Source organism: Brassica napus, chromosome C7, assembly GCF_020379485.1.
Source record: "Brassica napus cultivar Da-Ae chromosome C7, Da-Ae, whole genome shotgun sequence".
In the NCBI taxonomy this organism is placed as follows: domain Eukaryota; kingdom Viridiplantae; phylum Streptophyta; class Magnoliopsida; order Brassicales; family Brassicaceae; genus Brassica; species Brassica napus.
Window position 1 is genome coordinate 49,394,381 of NC_063450.1, and position 24,620 is coordinate 49,419,000.

Below are 24,620 nucleotides of genomic sequence, written 5' to 3' on the forward strand. Positions count from 1 at the left end.
CAAATGATATCGAATTGGCACATGAACTGATGACCAAATAAAAAAAAATCCATCTGAATTTAATTCCTCAAATGTTTTAACTATAAACATTGACTAATAACAATCATGTTAAAAACGTTGACTAATAATGGGCTTTGTAATTTATACTTCCACTTTGTTAATCTAATCCAAATGCTACGTACTACCATATATATAGAGATCATATGTATTTTTTAACACAGAAATCATACATTCACATTTAATATCTTACAATATGAAACAGATGTTATTATACAAGCCAATTCTTTTGACCTTTCGAATCTTGGAATCACAAAGACAATCCCCTAAGGACTCTTGGAATCCTCAACCGGCAACACTCCTTTCGTGGTCCTCTTCAGAACTCCCACAGCCGGAGAATCACAACTTGCTACATACTGTTGCACCACCAACACCGACGCGGACGTGGAAACAATTTCACTTGAAGTTAATAAATTCCCGACAGGCCCAAGCTCCGGCGTGTCGCTTCTTACCACGTTTAACCCCGACGCCACCGAACCTTCCGGTGACTTCCCCACCAAGAAAAGATTGCTTCTTGAATATTCTTTTATAACCTCGCAAATTTCATCGTGGCATCTCACGATTTTATCTTCGTAAATGATCTTAGATTCGATGTCTGAATCAGAACGAGAGCTTTCTTGTTCTTTAACCTTTGCTTTAAGTTCGGTTATAGCTTCTATATCAGTCAACTTAGTTTCCCCTGAACATGAACCGGCTTGATCTTCGGTTATCTCCAGCTTCACGTTTTCCGGTTTAAACTCCTCACTAGGAATAAAGCGAATCACGGTTAGGCTTATACCAGGATGTTCCGCCATCCGCACCGCAAACGCTAACGCCTCGCGATCATCATTCCCTCCAAAAAACAAAACCGTTATCACTAACGTGAAATCACTGGACGCGACTCGTGTCGCACCACCAAGGCCACGATCAACAAGAATCGCGACAGAACATGGAGCTTCCTCCATAACCTTCTTGTTAATCAAACGGTAGTCGTTCCTTGTCGTCTCCCACGTTCTGTCAAGCCTAACGTGCTTATGAAACGGAAGAATCACCATGGCGGTGCGTTTGCTTTCAGCGCTTCGGCATATATCTTCATGTATAGTCGCCATAGCTGAGATTGCTGTCATTGGACGCACTGAGACACGGCTGAGTCTCTGGAAAGCCTCGAATGCGACCACCACCATGTCGGAAGAGTTCCCGGTTTTGTCCTTGTTCCAGAAAGGGAGACCGTTTCTTCTGACCTTATGTGCCATTAGTATAGCTGATGATCTCTCCGAGAGCTCCATGAGATGCATGGCGTAGACTGATAGACTTTCTTTACGGTTCGTGCCTCGTGATGCTTCTATGAGGTTGACTATCGTGGGAATGTTCATTATACTCTGGAAACAGAACATAAGACAAAGCGGTTTGTTAGACTGGTTTGTGTCCTCGACCGTTCGGTTATTGTACTCCCCTTTGGTTAAGGATTTTCCCGGTTTATAAACTGCTAAAACTAGAGGAGTCGTCATGAACGTGGTGACTATAGCCATTAGAACCATTATAGCAAAAACTTGATCGTTCAAAACCTGCGAGAAGCATCAAAATCAGGTAAATGCACAGTAAAAAAAATCAATATTAAATATGACAAAAGGAGATTACAATCTCAACATTATTAATTTATAGATTTGATTGTAGATATATACTCATAAGTGAAATCTTTGGACTTACCCCTCTGTCTCTACCAATGTTGAGGACAATGAGCTCAACAAGACCTTTCGTGTTCATCAAGAAACCTAGTGCTAATGACTCGTCAAGAGGAACTTTGCAGTAAAGAGAAACCACCACCGTGCCGACAATCTTACCAAAACAAGCATTAAAGATAACCAAAACCAATAGTCCCCAAGACTGAGCTCCTTGTATGGTCGCCACATCTGTCTTCAAACCACTGGAGACGAAGTAAAGCGGCAAGAAAAGACCTGACACGAGATCCTCAACTTTCTCAACCAAAGAACTCGCGAAATGACCTTCTTTAGGAAAGATAACACCGATCACAAACGCACCGAACAGCGCGTGAATCCCAATAAGGTCCGTCACGAAGCTAGCAGCAAGAACAACACCTAACGTGAGACACACGTAATGTTCTTTAACCGGTTCTCCTTCAGGACAACGTTTTGCAAGCCACTGCATCCCTGGCTGCACGGCAAATATACAGAACACGACAAAACCGCAACCCGCAAGAAACACCCATAGAGATGTTAAAGGAGAGTTCCCGTCGCCGGAGAGAGCCACCGCTAGAGCAAGTAGGATCCAAGCTGCCACGTCATTAACCGCAGCCGCGGACAAAGCAATCTTTCCGATATCAGTTGTAAGAAGCTTGATCTCAGCGAGGATACGAGCCAAAACGGGAAAAGCTGTGATGGAGAGAGCAACGCCCATGAAGACAAGGAAAGGAGCTTTGCTAACACCATCAGCGATGGAGCTACGGAGAGCAAACGAAGTCCCGATGCCAAAGATGAAGGGGAGAGTGATTCCGGCTAGAGCGATGGAGAGAGCTTTCTTTCCTGTTCGCTTGAGGGATTTGGGATCAAGCTCGAGACCAACGAGGAAGAGGAAGAAGAGGAGTCCTAGGTTTGCAAGTGTGTCTAACACCGTTAGGCTCTTTGTTGGAAAAACAGTGCTGAGAAACTTTGAGCTCTTCCCAAGAGCTGATGGCCCAAGTAATATTCCACCCTAACATCCCAATCACAGCATGAAAAAATACAAACTTCAAATTGTAAATATTTTTTCAAAAACCGTACGATTGTGTAGTACTACTTTTTGCCAGGTAATCATAAGAAAGTACGCATTTATGACTTAATCAATCTTAGTAAAGTTACAGAAAGTTTATGAAAGCATATCTTCCAACGTTAGTGGGAAAGTGTGGAAGTATAAAGAAAAGCAAAATTACACCAAAAAATAATAAAGAAAAGCAATAAACGGATATTATAAATTTAATAATGTGTGTGTGATATATATACCGAGACTTTTATCCGAGATCCGGATTCGATCCAAGATTTGATCCGGATCCGATCCAAAAATCTAGATATCCGGAGGGATCGAATCCGAATCCGGATAGTAAAATGTTGGATCCGTCAAAGCCGGATCCGGATATCTTATTTTTTTAGTCCGGATATCCGGATCCGTAAGTTTTATTAATAACTATTTTAAAAATAGTAGTATCTATATATATAAGAATTAATTTTATTTAATATAGTTTTATTTTTATAATTGTATATATAAATTTTATGCAAATTTTGTAATATGATACATAGAAATAATTAAAACATTATATATATTTTTTATTTTAAAATTATTTTTAATATAAATATTAATATTATTTTTTATTTATTTCAAAGATCTAAATCCGAATCCAGATATTCGCCGGATATTACAATTTTTAAAATGATATCTGAAACCCTGGATATATCCGAGAACCCCGGATCCGGATAAAGATGATAAAATTATGGATAAGGATAATAAAATTATGGATCCGCCGGATAAAGATCCGGATCCGGATACCTTAAAATTGCCAGATACCCGATCCAGGCCTAATATATACGCTCAAAAGCTTAACGTGTCAGCTAAATTTATGGAAGAAATCAAGAAAACTAATATTCTGATGAAAATTCCTCGGAATATACGTCATTAAATATTATGGACGACTAATTCAAGCTTATGATTGGTGTAGATTCGCTAACAATAATACTTATGTGCCAAAAGTCCTTCAGTTTTAGTAATGTTCTTAATGATAGATCAAATTGGTAACCTGTTTGACTTTTATCGATTAAAAAGGAAATAAGCTGAAACGAATAAGGAAACCTTACCACTATCTCGGCGATGACACGTGGTTGCCGGAGAGGACGGAAGAGAAAAGCAAGAACACGAGTGAGAAAAAGAACGATGCAGATCTGGAGTATCAGAAGAGGCAACGCGTAATGAAGAGGATTCTCTCCTTGAAAGACTCCATTGGAGGTTGCTTTCATTGGTCCTGAACATGTTGCATCGTTTGTTCCCATACCTTTTAGCTCTGACAAAATTTGAAATTATTACGTGTCAGTGTTTTTTCTTGCATTATCTAGGAAACAAAAAGAAAGAGAATGTGCAACTACGAAACCTATATTGAACAAAGCGCATATTAGGATGATTTAGTGATGCCGTGAAACAGATTAGATCACACGAGATATGGATAGATACAGAGGATGCGATACTCACGAATATTAAGATCTTCTTGAAAACAATAACCTGAGGAGAAATGGGAGTGAGAGGGATGGAGTCACCTGGATGGAGTATATGACCTTTACTAGGGTTCTTTATATAAGCGTCCAGTCTGGAGAAATAAATACTAATAAGTAATAACACCCCTGATTGCGCGGCAATTATTTCTTTTTATTTTTATATAAAAAACATTATCTCAGCTCATAAATAAATATTCATTAGAGCATGATTATTGGAGGGTTCTTAAAGTGGGTTTTTAACGGAATAGAAGAACCTGGCTCTTAACTTTTAACTAAAAAAAGCTAAGAACCGGTTCTTAAATAAGAGTTTTAAGAGACGGTTCTTAGTTTTTTTAGTTAAAAATTAAGAGACGGGTTCTTATATTCCGCTAAGAACCTCACCCTAAGAACATCCCAATAATCATGCTCTTAGAATTCTCTGTAAAAAAGGTCTCAAGTGTATTTGTCTCTCTTATCGCCGTCATTAATCACCTCTATGTCGACGTAAAGTTGACCAAAAGCTTCTTGATCGTTACCTTGCTCTTAAGCCCATAAGCAATTCCGTATATCTCGTACATACACAATTACATGGAATTTACTGAGGTTGATGTATGTAGCACAAATGAACGAATAAGACTTTTATAGTTTCAAAGATTATGTCTCAAGCCTTTTTACATGTAGTTACAACCTGTAATACGGGGTTAAAGCGTGGGTATATACAGGGCCGCGCCTGACTTTTTTGGGACTAGGTGCAAATAAGTTTTTTGGCCTTTTAGTATTATAACATTTGGTAAAATTGGTATTGAGGAAGAATCGAATCTATCAAACAAATTGAACAAACGACTGGTTAAAACCAATTGAGCTAACCAATTTTTCTCAAATTGGCCCTAAAATATATTTAACTATACCGGTCCCGAAGCACATGCGGGCTTAATTACTCAGGAACGGTCCTGGGTATATATCCAAGTTTGAAGTTCATTTCATGTCTAATTACACAGACAACGTGAAATAATGAATTATTGGCCTAATAGCTAAATCTCTTGGATTACTTAGTAAAGGTCTAAAAGGTCGCACGTTAAATTTTCGTTCTCTTAAAAATAATAATTTAACATGTGCTTTGTATTAGGATTGAGATCTGAATGGCTTTAGGACGATTGACTGTATTAGTTTGGAATCAATGTGCCAGGTTGAACGTCTTCAAATTGAATGTATATGTTTTCTTTTATACTAAGGTGATCTGTTTGAATGTGCATTTTGTTTTTCTTTAAACTTCAAAATGAAACAACTCACCTTAACACATGTCAGTATAAAATCCTCTTTAGTTTGACCTATTTGGCATGAAATGAATTCAGTTTCCGAACGGAAAATATGTGTCTACTTGAACTCTATACTATAGTAAGATTGATTAAACAACAAAAATAATTCCGAGTCTAAAAATAAATTTGCAGTTAAAAATGAACAACAAAAAATACATATGTATGTGATACTCATCAAGAATAATGGTATGGTTATTTCCCCTGCTGTATTAAGCACCCGAAAATCGTGCCATATTGGTTATAATCCGCGGTAGTATTAAAAAGTCAATGGTGCATTCGCAATCGTACCTGCTATTCCTATTTGTTTTGAAAGAGAAACTTTGTTATAATATTCATGTCGAAGCAGTTTATCCGTTCATCAACTAAATAAATTCAATGATACTTGGAATGTCAGATTGCAAATTCAGAGTACTATCGTTTAATAAGTTAATGTCAATGCTCGGTTGATTGAAAACATATAGGCTGATTATTGGATCAATTAGAAAATTAATAGAAATAATGATAGTGATATATATAAACTATATTTCAGATAATTGTCAAGTCTCATATAAAACGATTATATTAGTGTTTTAAAATGTATACTCAAGATTATCATTAACCTTGAGTTGTCGAAAAGTTTGGGATTTTCAATAATTTTTAACTATGACTCATATGATATGTAATGTAATAACTAATGGTTGATGTAAATATGTAATAGTAAATGGCATATGTACAAATTAAGTAATGTGTGTTTAGTGATCTAGTGTATAAAATAAATCGTGGTACCATACTATGATGTACGCTTTGAATCTTCAGTGTGCAGTGTCCTACACCTGTACGTATTATGTCTGTCACGTTGAAGTGGTAAGCCACTCAAAATTTAGAAACAACAATAACAAATCAAGAAATTACGAGTCCGCAATATACAAAAAAATGGTGAGTTTTCGATACGTTGGAAAAGAAAGCACCAATTACTCGTGGACGTGATGCTAAAAGTTTGTTCTTTGTTAGATCTTTAAATAACTTTAAATGAATAGACGAATTATTTAGTAGTCCCTATAAATCGCTTTCATCCGACAGAGTCAACCAATTCCTTGATGATAATACTTAGGGCATCTCGATCCCAACTCCATTTTTTCCTCTAAAATAGAGTAAAAGTGGATATGGAGTAAGGAATGCTCCAACCCAACTCCATATCTCACTCCATAATGAAATTTACTCTATAAATAGAGTAGTTTATTTTTTGTTTGTTCATCACTTCATAATAGAGTGGGAAATGGAGTAAGGTTGAAGCAATTTTACTTCATTTTTAGTTTTACTCCAGTTTGAAGAAAAAAATAGAGTTTTACATTGGAGATGTTCTTAGGAAGACTTAGTATTAAACTAAACCATAATTCGTCAAAACTTTCAACTTTAAGTTTTTATAAGATAATCCGGTGGATAGGATTTGCATTATTAATTCTTTAATTAGTGACTCTAATCGTCTGAAGATGAAATAATTCACTTGATTCACTTCTTCTTGTTCTCCACCGTGGACTTATATCATCAACTCAATATCCAATTTTCCACAGAATTGATCTCTTTTTCTGTGAACACACGCAAAAGCACTCAAATTTCGCAAAGAAAACAAAGACTGGAGACCTTTAAGTAGATTAGATACCGGTGACGAAGTATTCACCAATCATTATACGTTAAATAATGAATATGAACAAATAAAAATATGTGTCCTCGTAATGAGCATACATGCATAGACTTTCCTCTAAGCAGATGACGTAGTTTATTTACACCTTTTTTTTTGTTTTTGTATTTCAACTAGGCCAACCTAATAAACTCAATCTTATCCCATTGGTATGACTAGATGCACATAGCTGAGAGTGCGGGTTCGATTGGTGTTAGTACAGTAGTAACAAATAGAAGAAGAAACAAAAACAAGAGTATGTACAGAACTCAACGGTGTTTAGTAGAGTTACAAGAAGAAAATACAAAGGTGGAAGAAAAAAAGAAATTAAGTATTAAATTAGGAAGAAAGAGTTACTTTGTAGTTTCTTAAAAATTAATTGGATATCTCAAAAGGAAAAACTCAACCTAATTAATAGTTTATCAAATGAGAAATTTTGAAAAACTATCAGATAGATTTCTCAAATTTCAGATATTCAAGCAATTTACTATTATTCTTTTTACTATATTAACTTTTGAAAATTATTAAAAACTTTGTAGATGCTTTTGGTTCTATATAGAGAATGACTTCAGATAGCCATAAAACATGTATTTATTTTCAAAGCAGCGCACAAGGACCAAAGTGATTAATTTATCTTTCTTAAAGGAATAAATGAAAAAACCATCCATTTTCTACAAATTTATAAAAACAATAAATATTTAAATGAAAAGGTTTCTTTTATCTCCTTGAAAGTTTTTTGAATTTTTTTAAAAAAATTATGTTTCTCAATTTTCTTTTTGGGAAACATTTTTTCAAAAAGAGTTTAGAAAAACTTTTCTCAATATGCATGATACTTCATGAATATGAGTTACATGCATATTTTGGAAAATAATACTCAAAATATGTATAACACAGTCCTAAAATTTATGAAGATATTGATAAATACATCTATAATATCTTCATAAAATTTAGGAAAACTTTCATGAATGTATATCTATGAATATTTTTACTAAATTTAAATTATACATATATTAAAAAAGATATTTTTGTATATCTATAACATCTTCTTAAAATTTAAAAATATATTTGTGAATAACTATAACATCTTCTTAAAATTTTGGAAAACAGATGACAAGAAAAAATTGGTAAACCTTCATAATAAAATATATATATATATATATATATATATAGTCTTTATAAATTTGAGTTATATGTTAATTTATAAAAATATTTTTAAATATGTATTATAAAAATATATTTAAATATGTATAACATCTTCCTAAATTTTAAGAAGACATTGCTAGATATACATACAAGTTAATTGCATTCATGAAGTTTACTTACACGTTTAGGAAGGCTTTCATGAAATTAGAAAAAAATTGAAAAAACTATTTTTTCCATTACATTCGATTTTTATATTTTTCAAATTTTTAATATTTATATATATAATAAATATTTAAATAAATTTTAAACAAAAACATAATTAATTTTAACGATTAATGAATAATAGTTTTAGTACGTTATCATTAAGTACTAGTAGTTTGGAACATAAAAATTAATTAAAAGGGATTTTATATTAAGAAAAACGATCATCGAAGAGTGTATTGACAGGCCCATTAAGTTATCAACAAGCCTAACATGTAAAGAGTGTATTGGGTTTCATCAGGCCCATGTTAAACGAATCATATCTGAATCTCTTTCCATGTATATGAATTTCAACACGATCTAAAACACTTCTTCATCAAATCCTCTCTCTGCCTCTCCAATCTCGCAAAACCAGGTACGTCTCCTCCTTCTCTCTCTCCCCCCTTACATTTTGGGATTGCATTTATATATTCACCGTGTTGCGAGATGGTCCAATTCCTCTAAACATCATGTTGGATTGTTTCACATTTGAACTAGTTTTGTAAAATCTGGGATCGTAGATCTCATTTTGTTTCTGCTATGACTCCTTCGAACAATTTGATCTTGTTTTAGATTCATGTGATCGTGTACTTTGCTTATACAAAGGCGTTGACTTTTTTTTTATTGAAAGTTTGGATCTTCGTGTTTGATTTTGAAATCAAAAAGGACAGATCTTTGAGGTTTTCAAGAAAACATGGAGTCAACTGGTAATCATGGAGGGATCCAGCAACTGCTTGCTGCTGAACAGGAAGCTCAGCAAATTGTCAATGCTGCTAGGACCGGTATTGTACTCTCACATTCTCTCTGAAACTCTAGAATCGCTTAACTTCTTTGCATCTGATTGTGTGTTTAGTTAACAATATTCGAGACACTTATCATTGAGAATGTGATATATGTTTTTGGTTTTGTTCAGCAAAAATGGCAAGGCTGAAGCAAGCCAAGCAAGAGGCTGAAACCGAGATTGCTGACCACAAAACCACTACTGAGCATTCTTTCCAGAGGAAGCTCGAAGAGGTCAGTTTATTACATTTATAAATTTGAATTCTTTTTTTTTCCTTTTTTCTTTTTAATATACACACACTTGTTATTGATGAGAAAACTTTTCTGCTGGAATAAAAACAGACCAGTGGAGATTCAGGTGCAAACGTGAAGAGGCTTGAGCAAGAGACTGATGAGAAGATCGAGCAGTTGAAGAACGAAGCTTCCAGGATTTCCAGAGATGTTGTGGACATGCTTCTCAAACATGTCACCACTGTCAACAACTAAGTTATATACCATCCGTCTTAAGATGGTCTCAAGTGTTATTTTTGAGTGGATTTATTCATCATTCGTTTCTTTTATGGATTCCATATTTGATTTTGAACTTCAGCCTTGAGACTTGCTGTATTCATCTCTCTGAAGACGTACAGAATACAGATCTTTTGTGTATTGTAATAAATTTCAGAACAAAAGGAAACCAATGATTTTTTTTTTTTTTTTTTTGATCATGAAGGGTTGTTACAATGAAATTCTAAATAAGATAAAGAGGGTCCTAACCGTGAATAAGTCTGAGCATGAAATATTTATATCTTGCCTTAGTCATTTGTGTTAGTTAAACAAACCGAAGAAGTAAAGAGAAGATTCAACAAGGGTGAATAATACTATCGTCTAAGCCATTTGACTAATGGTAAATGATATGGGCAAACGACTTCAAAAATGAAGAAAACGCGGTGAAAGTTGATGATGTGGGTTGATTAACTATAAGATGGAACGTTTGTTCATTAATATTTCAACCAATAACAGTGGATTTTGTAACAGAGCTATGAACTGAATAGCATATGATTTGTTATATTTAAACCATATCCTAGCCAAAGTATAGAGACGTATAGGTATGAAGATTATTAACCCAAAAACTGTAGGTGAGAAAAAGGACATCTCTCAAAAAGTCTTCAAAATAGTCTAAATTAAATATATAAATAAATTACATTACTAGTATTTTAAAACTACGAAAATTTATTTTAAGAAAATCGCTTAAGATATTTGGGAATGAAAAATGATTTTGAAATACTTATAATAAAATCTAAATATTTAAATATATTTATATACTATGTTGAAAAAATCTTTGGGAAATGCTATGAACCTCTACACATTAAACAACTGCCAGTTTCCTACGTTATCTTGGTTTGTGTCCAATTCCACGTACCAATGAAGTAAAGAAAATTTATATAGCTGATTTCATTTATATTTTCCAACAAAATTAATACAAGATTTGTAGCTTATAAAAGACCCATCACTGCTTTTGCATACTTGTATCCATTGTGTATTTCCTTGCATCCATCAATAAATTTTATGTTACGCCTCTCTATTATTTCTCTCTCCATCTCTCAAAAAGTCTTCAAAATAGTCTAAATTAACATAGCGTCGTCGTCTCCTTCAGAGAAGCCAGAAGATTTATCTGTGATCAACCATGGGGAAGGTTCACGGTTCATTGGCTCGTGCCGGGAAGGTGAGAGATCAGACACCGAAAGTGGCTAAGCAGGACAAGAAGAAGAAGCCTCGTGGCCGTGCCCACAAGAGATTGCAACACAACCGCCGTTTCGTCACCGCCGTTGTTGGCTTTGGCAAGAAGAGAGGACCAAACTCATCTGAGAAGTAGACAGAAGCAATGTTAATGGGTCTTTAAGTTACAAAGCTAAAGTTTCTTGTTGATTTCATTTGTGTTACATTTTTTTCTGTTTGGATTATTAAACACCTTCTTGTGTTAGTGGAAAGCTGGCATTGTTGTATTAGATCTTCTGTTTTCATATATTGGATTTGAGGTGAAAATAAAAAAGTCTAAATTAAATATATAAATAAATTACATTATTAGTATTTTAAAACTACGAAAATTTATTTTAAGAAAATCGCTTAAGATATTTGGGAATGAAAAATGATTTTGAAATACTTATAATAAAATCTAAATATTTAAATCTATATACATATAAATATGTTGGTATCTCTCCTGCTTTGCCACGTGGAAAGTCGTTCGCTGCAGAGGCGACAAGTGTCCGTCACAACATTATTTGGGCTTCAAACTTATAAATTTTGGGTCTTATACAACTCTAATTTTTCAAGTCCGGTAACCCACAAAGTACACCTCTGAACCAGCAGCCGTAATCAATTATATATAGATAGATAACAAAAAAATTCACGTCATCGTAAACTACTTTACCACTTAAATTATTTGTCGGTCTCTTTAGGCTCTATTATTTATGACTTTAAACTTTAATTTGGGTCTATACAATAATACTATTCTTACTATAGTCAACTAGCAAATGAAAAATAGATTTGATTCATCCACCAATTTATTTTTCTAAGTTAATATATGGTCAATAATTGTATCTCAATTTTAATTTATAAATAAATAGAATGACGAGAGGTTTGAGATCAAACATTAAAATCGATGTGCCGTTAACCAGTACTACAAAGCTCTGCACACATGAAATTAGCCATGTGTTTACCCGTAACTGAAGAATCGAACCTTACCAAATAAAAAACAAAATCGAAACTAAATCAAATTTCATAAATCAGGTATATTTATATATATTCTATATTTTTCTGAAACTAAAATATCAAAAACAAACGAGAACTGAACCAAAATCAATAAGTATCTCAATTTGAAATATAATTTACAAATCTAAAATATTAAATAAACTTAGTTTTACAATAACAAATATCATAAACTTATTATTTATAAACTGAACTATCCAAAATGAATTATATGAATACCATTTCCCTAAATTATTTAAAATTATATAAACTACCTGATAATTTATTCAAAAAAATTAAATCACCTGTTTTTTTCCTGGCAAAAAACAATTTATCAATAAAATTTACTCAAATTAACCAAAATAATCTGAAACGTCTGTAACCGAAAGAGACCCGATTTTGTTTTTGATATTAGCTGGTTCCCCTTGTTGTCCAAACTGAACCAAAAAAACAAAATATCTGAACGAGAATTGAATCAAATTTTATAAATAACTGAACATATCTTATATCTGTAGAATTAAAAAATAAAATAAACCAAAATAATTCCAAAAAAAATAATTATAAAAAAGTTTGAATTTTAAAAAAGTATAATTCGAAAACATAAAAAAATATGTTTTTTTATTTAAATAATTATTTGTTATATATATATCAAGAACAAGGATATAAGAATCTTTTGCCACTTATTGAAAATATATTTTTTTAAATGCCTCTTTAGTGATGGTAAAGATCAATAATGGTACCATGAATGTGGTAAACGTGAAATTTCACCTATTATCTATTTAAAGTTAATATTTTCTTTTATTATGTCAAATTGAACTAAGAATAATAAGAAGATATATATATATATATATATATATATATATATATATATATATATATATATATATATATATATATATTATCATATTATTCTGAATTGTTTGTTGCTAATTTTGTATTCTCTGAAAAAATAGAATAATGAAGGATATTGTCATTTTAATTCCAAACCAAAAATGTTTATTAAAAATAAGGGCACTCGCACCGGCTGAAATTCATCAGTCTCTAACAAATTTAAAAATATTAAAAGCTGAAAAAGAAGAAGGAGAAAGGATAAAAAAAAAGAGAGCAAGAGTGGTACATGTGGGAAGAGTTTTCATACATTTCTAAAGAATCGGTGAATACATGTGGTATCATTTTACATTTTTATTTTTAAAATTATTAATAACTAAATTATTTACAAAAATAATAATAAAAATATTAGTGAAGTACTCTACTTGTTATTTTACTACTAATGATGCCCTAACAATGTGATCTTAGAATTCTATTCATTATTGTTTTTTATAATATAGTTTTCAATCCACCATGATTTTTAAATGCTTCGTAAAATTAATATAAATTTATATAAAACAGTTTTTATTATTAACTTCCCGCCCGTAGGGCGAGCCGATCCTAGTATATTTATATACTATGTTGAAAAATCTTTGGGAAATGCTATGAACCTCTACACATTAAACAACTGCCAGTTTCCTACATTATCTTGGTTCGTGTCCAATTCCACGTACCAATGAAGTAAAGAAAATTTATATAGCTGATTTCATTTATATTTTCAAACAAAATTAATATAGAAAATACAAGATTTGTAGCTTATAAAAGACCCATCACTGCTTTTGCATACTTGTATCCATTGTGTATTTCCTTGCATCCATCAATAAATTTTATGTTACGCCTCTCTATTATTTCTCTCTCCATCATACTGTTCTTATGTTCAAACTCTACTTCTCAGCAATTCTCTCCACCCAATACATGCATACATACCATCATCGATATCGCTCTAATTTTTCTTTCAATCTTGTATTCTTCCACAAATTCTCTTATGTCTCCCATTTTAAATCCTACATAGATCCACACATACGAATTATTCTTGTCTAAAGATCCATCCATTTACGATTGCTTTAACTTTTACATGAGATCTAGGGCTTCTTATTTTTCTTCAAATCTTGCTGCATATATTTCAAGATCATGCTTTTCGGCTTGCTAGGGTTCTAGATCCATGTATATATAGCGTACATACATACACGCACTAATTCATACCTGTAGTTTGTACGGAGAACATCATATCATATCACTGTTTTGAATTAATCGTGTAGGAAATATAGATAGGTAGGGAGCTTCCTTTAGTCCATTCACAGATCATGATATGATCCAATTAGCTTCCGACTCATCCATCCAAATACCGAGTCACGAAAATTTCAACTTAGACTCGTTAAATGAATGAATGATGCGGTAGACAAATTGGATCATTGATTCTCTCTGATTGGACTGAAGGGAGCTCCCTCCTTTCATTGTTCTAAAATTCTAGTCCAGTCTTAAATTCCCATTCGTCCCTCCCTGTATAAAAAAACAATTCGTTTTAAAATATAGTCGCAGAGACATAACTGTTCTTATGTGTATGTCTGGTAGTGGTAAAATAAACATTTGAGATCTTGGGTTTTTCTATGTTTCAGACTTTCCTCTTGAATAAGGGAAGCATAACATGACCATTTGTGGTGAATATTTAAATCTGGTATCTCATTTTCTTCATATCTCTCTATCGAGTAAGACGATCTTTATCTCCCTCCGCTTCATTTAACCATCTTTTTAAGTTAACCATGATTGGCATGATGAACCCTAGCGAGAAAATTAGGTTTTTATTAATCTAATCGGAATACTACCAGTAATTTAATATTCTCTCTGTTTCAAAATAGTTGATGTTTTGGATGAAGGCACAAAAATTAAGACATACACATTTTCCTAAAAAGTAACATTAAAAATATTAAATAAATATAATTCATCCAATCATCAAAAATACTATAAAACATCATTGGTCACACAGTTTTCAATAACTTTTAAACTAATTAAAAAATATTAAACATCATGTATTTTGAAACATCAATAACTCTTAAAAAGATCATCTATTATGAAATGGAGGGAGTATATTATATTTATGGACATATATATATATATATATATATATATATATAACCTTTGTGAGTTAATCATGTACGTGTTTTCTTATTTGAGTCTTCCCTCTCTCTCGTAGTTTTATTCTCTGTACTCTGGGAATTAGCGGTTGTAATCTACAAGTAGGGCTTTGACTATTTATTTAGATGGCTAGGTTTTGGTGTTAATTGAAAATAATTTATATGAAAGGAAGAAAATGATAAAGCTTGACGACAAACTTAGTAGCTTTGTTTTCTCTTGGGGCTTGAAGAGTTATACTGCAGCAACAAGTTCCCACAATTTTCATTTTTACACTTCCCAATTATGTTCCTCTCTCTTCAGTGACATTCTTTACTCTTTCTATAGTTTTGGAAATTTAAATGTTGGGGCTTCAGTTGTTGCTTTTTTAAGCATTCGAAAGTTGAAATGGCCTTTGGTCTCCGTTGAGAAATTCATGTGTATATATATATTTTCGTTATTAAATTGTTGATCAACACTCGATTAAATTATTGGAAAATTGCAGTTAGAACTCGAATTTTTTTGGTTGGTGCTAATTGAAACCATGTCAATGGAATCACGTAACGGAATTGTATTGACGGCTTTTTTTTATCAAATTTTATTCGCAATTATTAATACGAAATTACATTGATGTCTACGTGTATCGGTCTGAGTTTTCTGTCGCACACTTCACTTCATTTTTTTCTTCTCCTTTTTGTTTGAACGAGCATGCAATAATTGTAAATTATAACACAATTTTTATTTTGTCTTTAGAATGATATTTTTTTGTCTAACACTATCCGTTAATGTTTTTTTTTTCTTATGTTTATTATACCTCTTGTAGAGTTTTTTTTTTTATCAAATACCTATTGTAGATTTTTTCTTCGTTTTCCTCCCTTTACTGCAGTTTCTTCATTCATATTTTCTTGGTTTTTCCATTGTCAATCAATGAGACTTTTTTAGAAAGAAACTTAAAGTGACTTATTAAAACACATTGTTTGCCCCTTCCTGTTATGCCTAAACATCAAAAAGATCATAATAATAAAATAAAAAACGTTAGAGCTTTTAACCAAGTAATCAAAGAAAGAAATCAAAAAGTTCCTTATTATTTACTTTTCTATTTTGTCATTGTTTCTTCTTATGTTTGTGTTCCTTTTTTTTGTAGCTAGTCATTGTGTTCCTCAGTAAAAAAAAGGTAGCCAATTCTTCTGGAAAGTGTTTAAAATGCAGACGCTGAAGAAGTAAAGATCCAAGCGATTAGGTCTACCGGAAAAAGCTGACGTGCAAATGAGGCATTCTTCTTCACGGTGGACGTAGGACTATGATTATGAATCTCACACATCAAATATGCAATAGTAGAAAGAGAAAAAACGTTGTAAATTAAATCGCAGATGAAGATATAAGGACTTTTAATAAATGTTGATAAATTAACAATATTAAAATAAATTATCAGTACAAAATTTTGCTTACCATACGATGTCGTTATTTTTATATTTTCTTGATCTAATATTTATAATTTTGTCTATATAAGACCAAAAATGTAAAAATATTATCTTGTACAAAATAATTATTATTTGATATTTAAATATTTTTACCAAAATAAATATTAATTAACACATTATATTAACTAAATATAATTTTGCATTAAAACTTTAAAAATGAAACATATGAAACAAATAAAACTGCTATAGAGGATATAATCAAAGACATATTATTTTTCATATAATCCAGACACAGTCAGGCGGAAGTGTTCATCGGAGAAACTTCTGGTCTGATCATAACTTGATATAACGAATATGGATAGTTGCGAGAAAAAACTTGTAAAACTTCTTATATAATAGGCTAGAGAAAGGAAAAAATTGTTTGGTCATTTATTTTGAATACATACAGACTCAGAGTGAAATATTCAAGATATCAAAATTTGATAGTTCCAAAGTAAAAGATTATGATTAACAAAATTTAGGAAGGACACTCAGATTTTTTCTTCTCCTCCATTTCTGATCTTCTCTTTTGTGATGATCCGCCCCAAAGTCTGCTCTTCTTTTCATATGTGGATTCAAGGAAAATAGTACAGTCTGAACCATTGAACTATACCAATTCGGTTTAGATTAATAAACGTGTCACATTTGATTAACAGAATCAGATCATCAAATATTCAAAGTCTGAAGAGGTTATGACTTTGTCTGCTATTGGTTAAAAGTCTGCTGAAAAGAAGCCTAGCTAGTTACGAACATAAGTATAGCAATTACATGTCGTTTGGTGTAATGCCTTATTATTCGATCTAGCCTCTAGGAGCTAAACATGTCAATTTTGTTAAGCATCAATCTAAATACTTGTCTCGTTGAAAATTCGATGCCTAGTGACATAAAATATGTTGTTATGTTGGAATTTATAGACACATATAGGTAACGCTTTTGCTTTTAATTATTCCGCATAAAGTCACGTATTAAAGATTGTTTAATGTTTGTTTCCCATAGTTTAACGTTGTGTACACGCAATAAGCTATCATCGTTTCAGTTTAGCTGATCATGGTACGTTTGCTGGGGGGACATTATAATAAAGAAACCAACTGTATAACGATCCTGCGAGAACAAGAAAATCTCTTATCATGTCAGACATCAAATATGGTTTCCGGTAATTTAACGTTGGCAAGTTAAATAATTATCTTTAAAAAATACAATAATTATTACTCATAGCACAAGGCCGATTCAACGTTTCCAGAAATCTAGCGTAAGACTAGAATATTATGCAAGATACAAAAAGCTCTGCAGTTGTTCCCAGTGGCTGAGGGAGAAAATGTTTTTTAAATGGGTCAAATTGATGATACAAGTGTTTTACAAGGGTCACTAAGCAAAATTCATTATATGAAATGCAAAAAAAAATTCAAAAATTCACATAGGTCAACTGACCCACATGATCATATATAGGCTAGCTCCGCCACTGGTTGATCCTAAATTTCTGAAACCGAAGTTATGTCTTCTTTAGCTAAGCTTCGGACTAAGCAGGTTTTAGCATGAATATAATTTATTGTGAAATTTTCCTTAAACTAAATGATTGTTCAGTGATGAAGTAGCTTTGATTCTCCAAGGAAACATCTCAATTTTTCGACAGCGTAGTAATCATGTAGAAGACATCACTAACAACTCCATTCACGTGACAAACTTGACCACTGATCAAATTCACTTGACCCGGCCTGTATGGCCACTACGCAACACACGAATTGATGAATCTTGAATTATTATAGTAACTAATATATATGAAACTATAACTTCTTAAAAAAATATATAAGAGTTGCCAAAAAAAAAAACATATATAAGAATATCGTCACATCAGTTTCTCGGTGGAGGGCAAAAAAAGTTTAAATAATAGCAAGAAGCAACAATGGATATTTCTTGCAAAAATAATTAAGTCCGCTGGCTTCAGTTTTGGTTTACAACTCACAACTTCAACAAAATAAAAAAGTAGTCTTCTCAAACTTTTTTCTCATCTGTCCATCGGCACATCTAATGAAATATAATTTTTTTTCTTCTTATTCCATCATTTCTTATCGTACGATTTGTTGTTTTTCACTAAATTAAGATTTTTTCTTCGGTTTTAACTTTTAACATATAAAGTATGATTGGTAATCTACGAACGTAGTTAGAAACCAACCGTTCATACTGTTGCCAATTGGTGTAATAGTTTGGGGAGGTTAAAAGCAGCCGTAGAATGTAAATGATAGTATTATTTTCGCAGCTGACAAGGTTTTTCTAGCCTAAACATATTACCAGTTAAAATGGAAATAATAAGATATGTCAACAGTTGACCTCTATATAGTTAAAATGTTGTTAATAGTTAAACGAAATATATTATAACCTAGAGTCAATTAAATCAATATACATAAATGAAGACAAACTTAAATTTATGGAGAAAATTTACTGTAAAATATATATTATTTTTGTAAAAAAAAATATATTTTCATTTTCATTTTTTATATTTTTATACCAAGTATAATAAGAAATCGTTGAAAAGATCTCTAACTATAACTATTAACTAGATCTCGATCCGCGCAACCACGCAGACTTTTGTTTTCATTTATTTTTGGAAAAATGATTGTCAGCTACCCGAAGTATCGGCCACTACATGACTAACCATGTTAATTTTAAAAATGCACACTCAACTACACGAAGTATATGGATTGCATGCAAACATCCATGGACTATATGTTGTTATGTTACTAATATCATTATCCTAATTTAATATGTCGAAAGCAGTCACGTGGACGTCGGAGATGGTAACGGCGTGTGATTTGCCGTTTGGTCAATTGAAACCCGACCCGACCCAATTAAAAAGAAAACCCGACCCAACCCAATTAAAAAAACCCAACCCAATTGCTTCTTCCTCATCCTTTTTGTCGAAGAAAAACTCATCCTCTTTGTAGCAGAAACCCAGAGGCCAAAATCAGCAGTTATTAAAGTGAAGCGACAACATTGAACAGAGCTAAACATGTAAGATTCTTAGAACCCAGATGCTCGATGTTTAGTTTTTGATCGATTGTGATATGAGATTTGAGTGGTTGAATGGTTGTTCGATAGAAGGATCTAAAATCAGGGTCATCAAGCAACAGTAGGAACATAGGTTATGGTGGTCGCAAATTGTGTGTTTGTCGGTTGCCAGCAAAGATTCTCACGGCTTGGACAGACAAGAATCCTGGCCGAAAGTTCTTTGGGTGTAAATTGTACAAGGTGAAAATCGAAAAAATGATTCTTGGATGTTTTAGTAGTAATGGGATGGGTTGTAACATATTTTGTTGTGTCATTAGGAAGGAGGGAATGACCATTGTTCTTACTTTGAGTGGTTTGATAAAGAAGAAGTATATGGTTGGCCAAAGAGGGCTTTGATTGAAGCAAGAGATGAAATTCGTGAGAAGAAAAAACGGATAAGTGAACTAACTGCCACTGTCAATTTTCTTCGTATGGAGTTAGAGAAGCAGAAGCCGGAGAAACCAGGCTGTAGTAATGGAGATGAAGAGAGCATTTGTAATGAATTTGTGAAGTTGTTGAGCAAAGGTAATATCCATTGAGATATAATGTATTGAATCTTTCTAGTTGAAGTTTCTTTCTTTATCTATCATATGTAATTTATTAATGTATTTCATTGAATCAAAGAAGTTGAAGTTATGGATCATATGTAATGTATTGAATCTTTCTAGTTGAAGTTTCTTTCTTTATCTTATATCTTCTTCATGCATATTCAACCAAAAGGAGACTTAATGTTATAAAGATGGAAGGTTTAAAATCATACAACCCAATGTCAGTGAATGTTAAGTCATAGAGACTACTTCACACATTTAATCCAAGACATCACACATTTAATCCAAAAAGAACCTAATACCCGAGAGTTGAAACATTTTAAAACCTTCAAACACACAAAAAGACATGATACCCGAGACTTGAAACATTTTAAAACAAGATCAACCAAACAACAATGAAGCCAAGCGACTGCTTCTACGGAGCACTTGAGTTGGTTGTGGTGCAGTAGAAGAAACATCTTGAACTTCAGCCTCCTCGTGTGCTTCGTCTCCTCCTAACTGAGCCATGAAACCAGCTTCCATCTCAGCCTCTTCTTGTGCTTCATCATTTGCTTCGTCTTGAGCTTGTAGTTGAGCTTGAACTTCTCCCTCCAACTGAGCTTCCTCATTAAGACGCCTTCTCTTCGCCATGTCCTCCTGAGACTGCGAGAACATAGATGTTACATCAACTTGGGATTGAACATTTTGTTTTCAATTCTAAATTGGTATATATTATGATATATATGTGTCCATCAATTTTAAAACAAAATAAGTTTACGGTATTTTTTTCATTGAATAGATTGTTTCAAATTTTCACATGTATTTGTATCTTCTTCTATATATATATTTTCGGATTATTATTTCATTATTAAAATCATAACTATATATATAAAGATTAGTGAAATATTGGTTTATTGTCATATTCAAAGATATTGTAACATTTCACAAATTTAGAAAGTTCTTACAAAATTAAAAATTTTCCTTCATAGATTTATATTATCGAGTAAATAATTAAACATTTAGTTTTTTGTTTAATGTTTAAAATAAACTATATAGTTTAAAATTTGTTTTCATTGGTTTAAGGTAGTAAAGATTAATCATTGTTAGATAATATGATTTTTGTTATTTAAAAAAAAATCTTTATAATTTTAAAAGTTAACACCGACAAATATTTAAATAATTAACATATGGAGGTATATTATTACAACATTAAATTATATCTATTTAATTTATATTATCGATAAATCCAATAGATCATCTATTGTTTAAATACAATTATTGATAGTCCAACAAAAAATTTTGGTATGCTCAAAATTTAAATGATAAGATTAGAGATTACATGTAACATGACTTTTTAGAAATAAGTCCATTAGATCTATTTTTTTTAAAATCACACATGAATCAACGTTGTGATTTCTGTTTCAATATATAAAGTTATTACTATCTCTTATCGTAAAGTTACTTACATTATTATATATTTTGCCCTTTTATTTAGATACAAACAACAACTTTTTACTATACGTACTGACCAAACCTTGTTAAGTGTATGTACCAAAATTTGGTACATATAGATTTCGATGTACCAACATGGTTATTTCACGTTTGCAAGCGGTGGTTTTTCCGGTTAGATAATAAACAACTTGGCCCTTTAGAGTTAGTAACGTTAGATATGCTATGTTCATTTAAAGGAAAATAAACCATAGTAACATATAAGAAGATAAAAAAAAGCCATATAAGAAGAGAAATAATTTTTTTTTTTTGTCAGCAAGAAGAGAAATAATCAAAAGAGTGACAAAAGGATTTCAACACCTTTATTGGACAAATAGGGCTGTCCCATGATATGACTCTGTCCTTCTACAGCTGTCTTGGTAATTCAACTTCTGCAATTTTTATCGCTTAAATTTTTTTCTCTTTCGAATATAATGTATATATATGTATACTTAAAGCTATATAAAACAGAAGTGGGAAACAAAACCGCAGAGATTCCATGGTTTTGCTTCAGTCTTCTTGTAGTCTTCTCAATCATCATATTAGGAGCTGCCACGGTAAAAACAATTATCTGAAGAATGATTTTTTTACACTGACATCATGATAGTTCAATGAAAATAATTAGTTTAATCTTATTAGTATAATGCTTATTGAGTTTTTTATCAATATTATTGAGTTTATCTATGTGATTTTATTTAATTTGTGGTAAAAATGTTAAAAATTTTATACTATTTTCGGAGTTTATACCATTATCTATGTTGATTTCTTAACTTGTATATGGTGTTTAGCAAAAATAATACTGACTTCTGAAGTTTCTACTCGATCGTTCACTCAACGGGGATAACAATGATGTCTTCAAGGTTTTTTGGTCTTGAAACGTTTTTTTAAGGTCTTGAGAAGTTAAATTTAGCCAAGTATTATTTATGATTTAAAAAAATAATAATATTTGATTTTATTTGGTGATACAATGCTGGTTCTATACTAAGCTCGCGGTTCATATCATAGAATTTTCCTAAGACCATGATTAACCTCAATTTCTTAATTGAGGTTATTAACTTCGGGTAAGAGACGTTTTTAATTTTTTTTTATATTTTAACTAAGAAAAACTAAAAAAAACTAAAAAAAAACTAAAAAAACTAAAAAAAATTTCTTAAATAAGAGATATAAGAGCTGAATCTTAGCTGAAAAATTTAAAAAAAAAAAACAAAAAACCAAAAAAATGTCAAATCATGAGTTAAGAACCATCGGCTAAGAAAACGGGGTTAATCATACCCTAAAATATCATTTTTGTTTCAACTCCATTGTGATACGCCCAATTCTTTATATTGTCAACAGGTTTTGTTATTAGCTTCTATGACCCTACTCGGACATTCACAAAATAGCCTCGTGAACTACAGCTTTGTGATCACCGTTAGCAACTTCTTTAGTAGACTAGCAGTGAGCACATCAATATACAACTTTACTAGTTCTGATTTTTTTTTTATGAATAATAAAGTGCATTTGCTTTGCGAAATCAAGAATGCCACGGTAAGAAAACATTGTATTTTTTTTGCTGCAACCATATCTGAAGAATATCACTTTTAACATCTAAAAAACGATTTTATAGTGGTTAGTCCACCAATTTATTTAAAAAAAAAAAAACGATGTAACCAATTGATATTTTAAAAGTTTTGGAATTTTTTTTTTGAAAAATGTTTTTAAAAAACGAGGTATATCAAATTGGGTATAGAACGTGAATGCCTTTTTGCTAGGGTGAAAAGGAAACACAACTCATGGCCAAGCAGATACTTCTCTCTTACTGTTTCATTTTATTTCATTTGTTATTTTATTCAAAAGAGTGAATCCTCAATATTTTCCATCACTTGATATGACCTTTCAGGAACCTTTTCTTTGTTCATCGAAAGTATTATTAAACAAGGTGAAATATAAAAATAAAATACCTTTTCGAACAGAATAAAAATAAAATACCTAAGAACATATAATAAACGATCATTCAGTATTTATTCTCTTTAATACATACTAGATTTTTTAAACGCGCTAAGCGCGGATAAGATATTACATGTATTTATCAATTCTAAAAAATAATATATAATCTTGTATTACAATATTTAAAAAATATAAAATAAGACTACGTAAAATAAATATTTTTTTTTTAATTTTCTTTGTGGAAATCATTATGTTTTTTGATTGTTGTACTTGATTTCCATATTTGCATAGATACTTGTGATAGGTGAATAACTATATTTTTATTATCAGTAAATAATATATATTATTAATATAATATAAAAATGAAATTATTTACTTTTTAAACAAATTTGTCTCATGTTGAGGAGTCGGTTATAGACATATCATATTCGAAGGAAACATTTTTACAGTTATCAATCTTCTTAACAGTCAAAAAACAAATCTGAATATCAAAACAATATCTCATACGATCTCTTTGTGGAATAAGTGCTCTGAAGAAATTGAATAGGATAGGGAGATTTAAAAATAAATGAGATGACGTGGTAACTTCGGACTCTCTGATTGGTTGATTTTCCTATCCTACGTGGACATTCTCCCCATGATTTATATCCCCCTTTTAGTATTGTATATATTTCTACTTTTTTAGCAATGGATATTCACATTTATACCCTTAACAACCTACAACTATAACAACAAAATAAACTAATATGCATATATTTGTCCCCAAAAGAAAAAAAAAAAACTAAAATGCAGTTTAAAAAAACGACAAAAGATCATTGATGAAACTCAACTAGCTAGATGTTTCTTTTAACGAATGATAATCTTCAATAAAATATCATCTGAAGTAAATTTGAAAAATACAATTCGATATAGCCATGAGACGTTTTTTATTTTCTTGAATGATACTAATCAAATTAAAGACTTACTTTTAAAAGATTTGTACCATTATCGATCTCACCTATTCACGGTGTTAGTTTTGATTTATCATTCAACGTGAATAAATGCAAGTTATGGGCCAGTTCAAGCCCATT

General features: G+C 31.6%; 3 protein-coding genes across 5 annotated transcripts; 2 read left to right on the forward strand and 1 right to left on the reverse strand.

Annotated features, from left to right (window-relative positions):
* Positions 1-208: 208 nt before the first annotated feature.
* Positions 209-5,283, reverse strand: LOC111211892 (cation/H(+) antiporter 17-like). Its single transcript, XM_048763068.1, has 4 exons — positions 4,267-5,283; positions 3,879-4,081; positions 1,744-2,745; positions 209-1,601 (listed from the first exon to the last, which is right to left on the reverse strand). The coding sequence occupies exons 2-4, from the start codon at positions 4,068-4,070 to the stop codon at positions 324-326; spliced, it is 2,472 nt and encodes an 823-aa protein (XP_048619025.1). The 5' UTR covers positions 4,071-4,081; positions 4,267-5,283; the 3' UTR covers positions 209-323.
* A 3,618-nt stretch (positions 5,284-8,901) lies between these two features.
* On the forward strand, positions 8,902-10,099 carry LOC106438454 (V-type proton ATPase subunit G2). 3 transcript variants are annotated; one of them, XM_048763069.1, is made up of 4 exons: positions 8,902-9,000; positions 9,291-9,406; positions 9,538-9,638; positions 9,747-10,099. In XM_048763069.1, exons 2-4 carry the CDS (start codon positions 9,319-9,321, stop codon positions 9,888-9,890), a joined length of 333 nt encoding a protein of 110 aa, XP_048619026.1. In that variant the 5' UTR covers positions 8,902-9,000; positions 9,291-9,318; the 3' UTR covers positions 9,891-10,099. The 3 variants fall into 3 exon arrangements, with proteins under 3 accessions (XP_048619026.1, XP_048619027.1, XP_048619028.1); XM_048763070.1 differs by having other exon boundaries at positions 8,913-8,998; positions 9,288-9,406; XM_048763071.1 differs by having other exon boundaries at positions 8,931-8,999; positions 9,294-9,406.
* A 954-nt stretch (positions 10,100-11,053) lies between these two features.
* On the forward strand, positions 11,054-11,450 carry LOC125590089 (40S ribosomal protein S30-like). Its single transcript, XM_048763072.1, has one exon. The coding sequence runs from the start codon at positions 11,071-11,073 to the stop codon at positions 11,257-11,259; it is 189 nt and encodes a 62-aa protein (XP_048619029.1). The 5' UTR covers positions 11,054-11,070; the 3' UTR covers positions 11,260-11,450.
* The last annotated feature ends 13,170 nt before the right edge of the window (positions 11,451-24,620 follow it).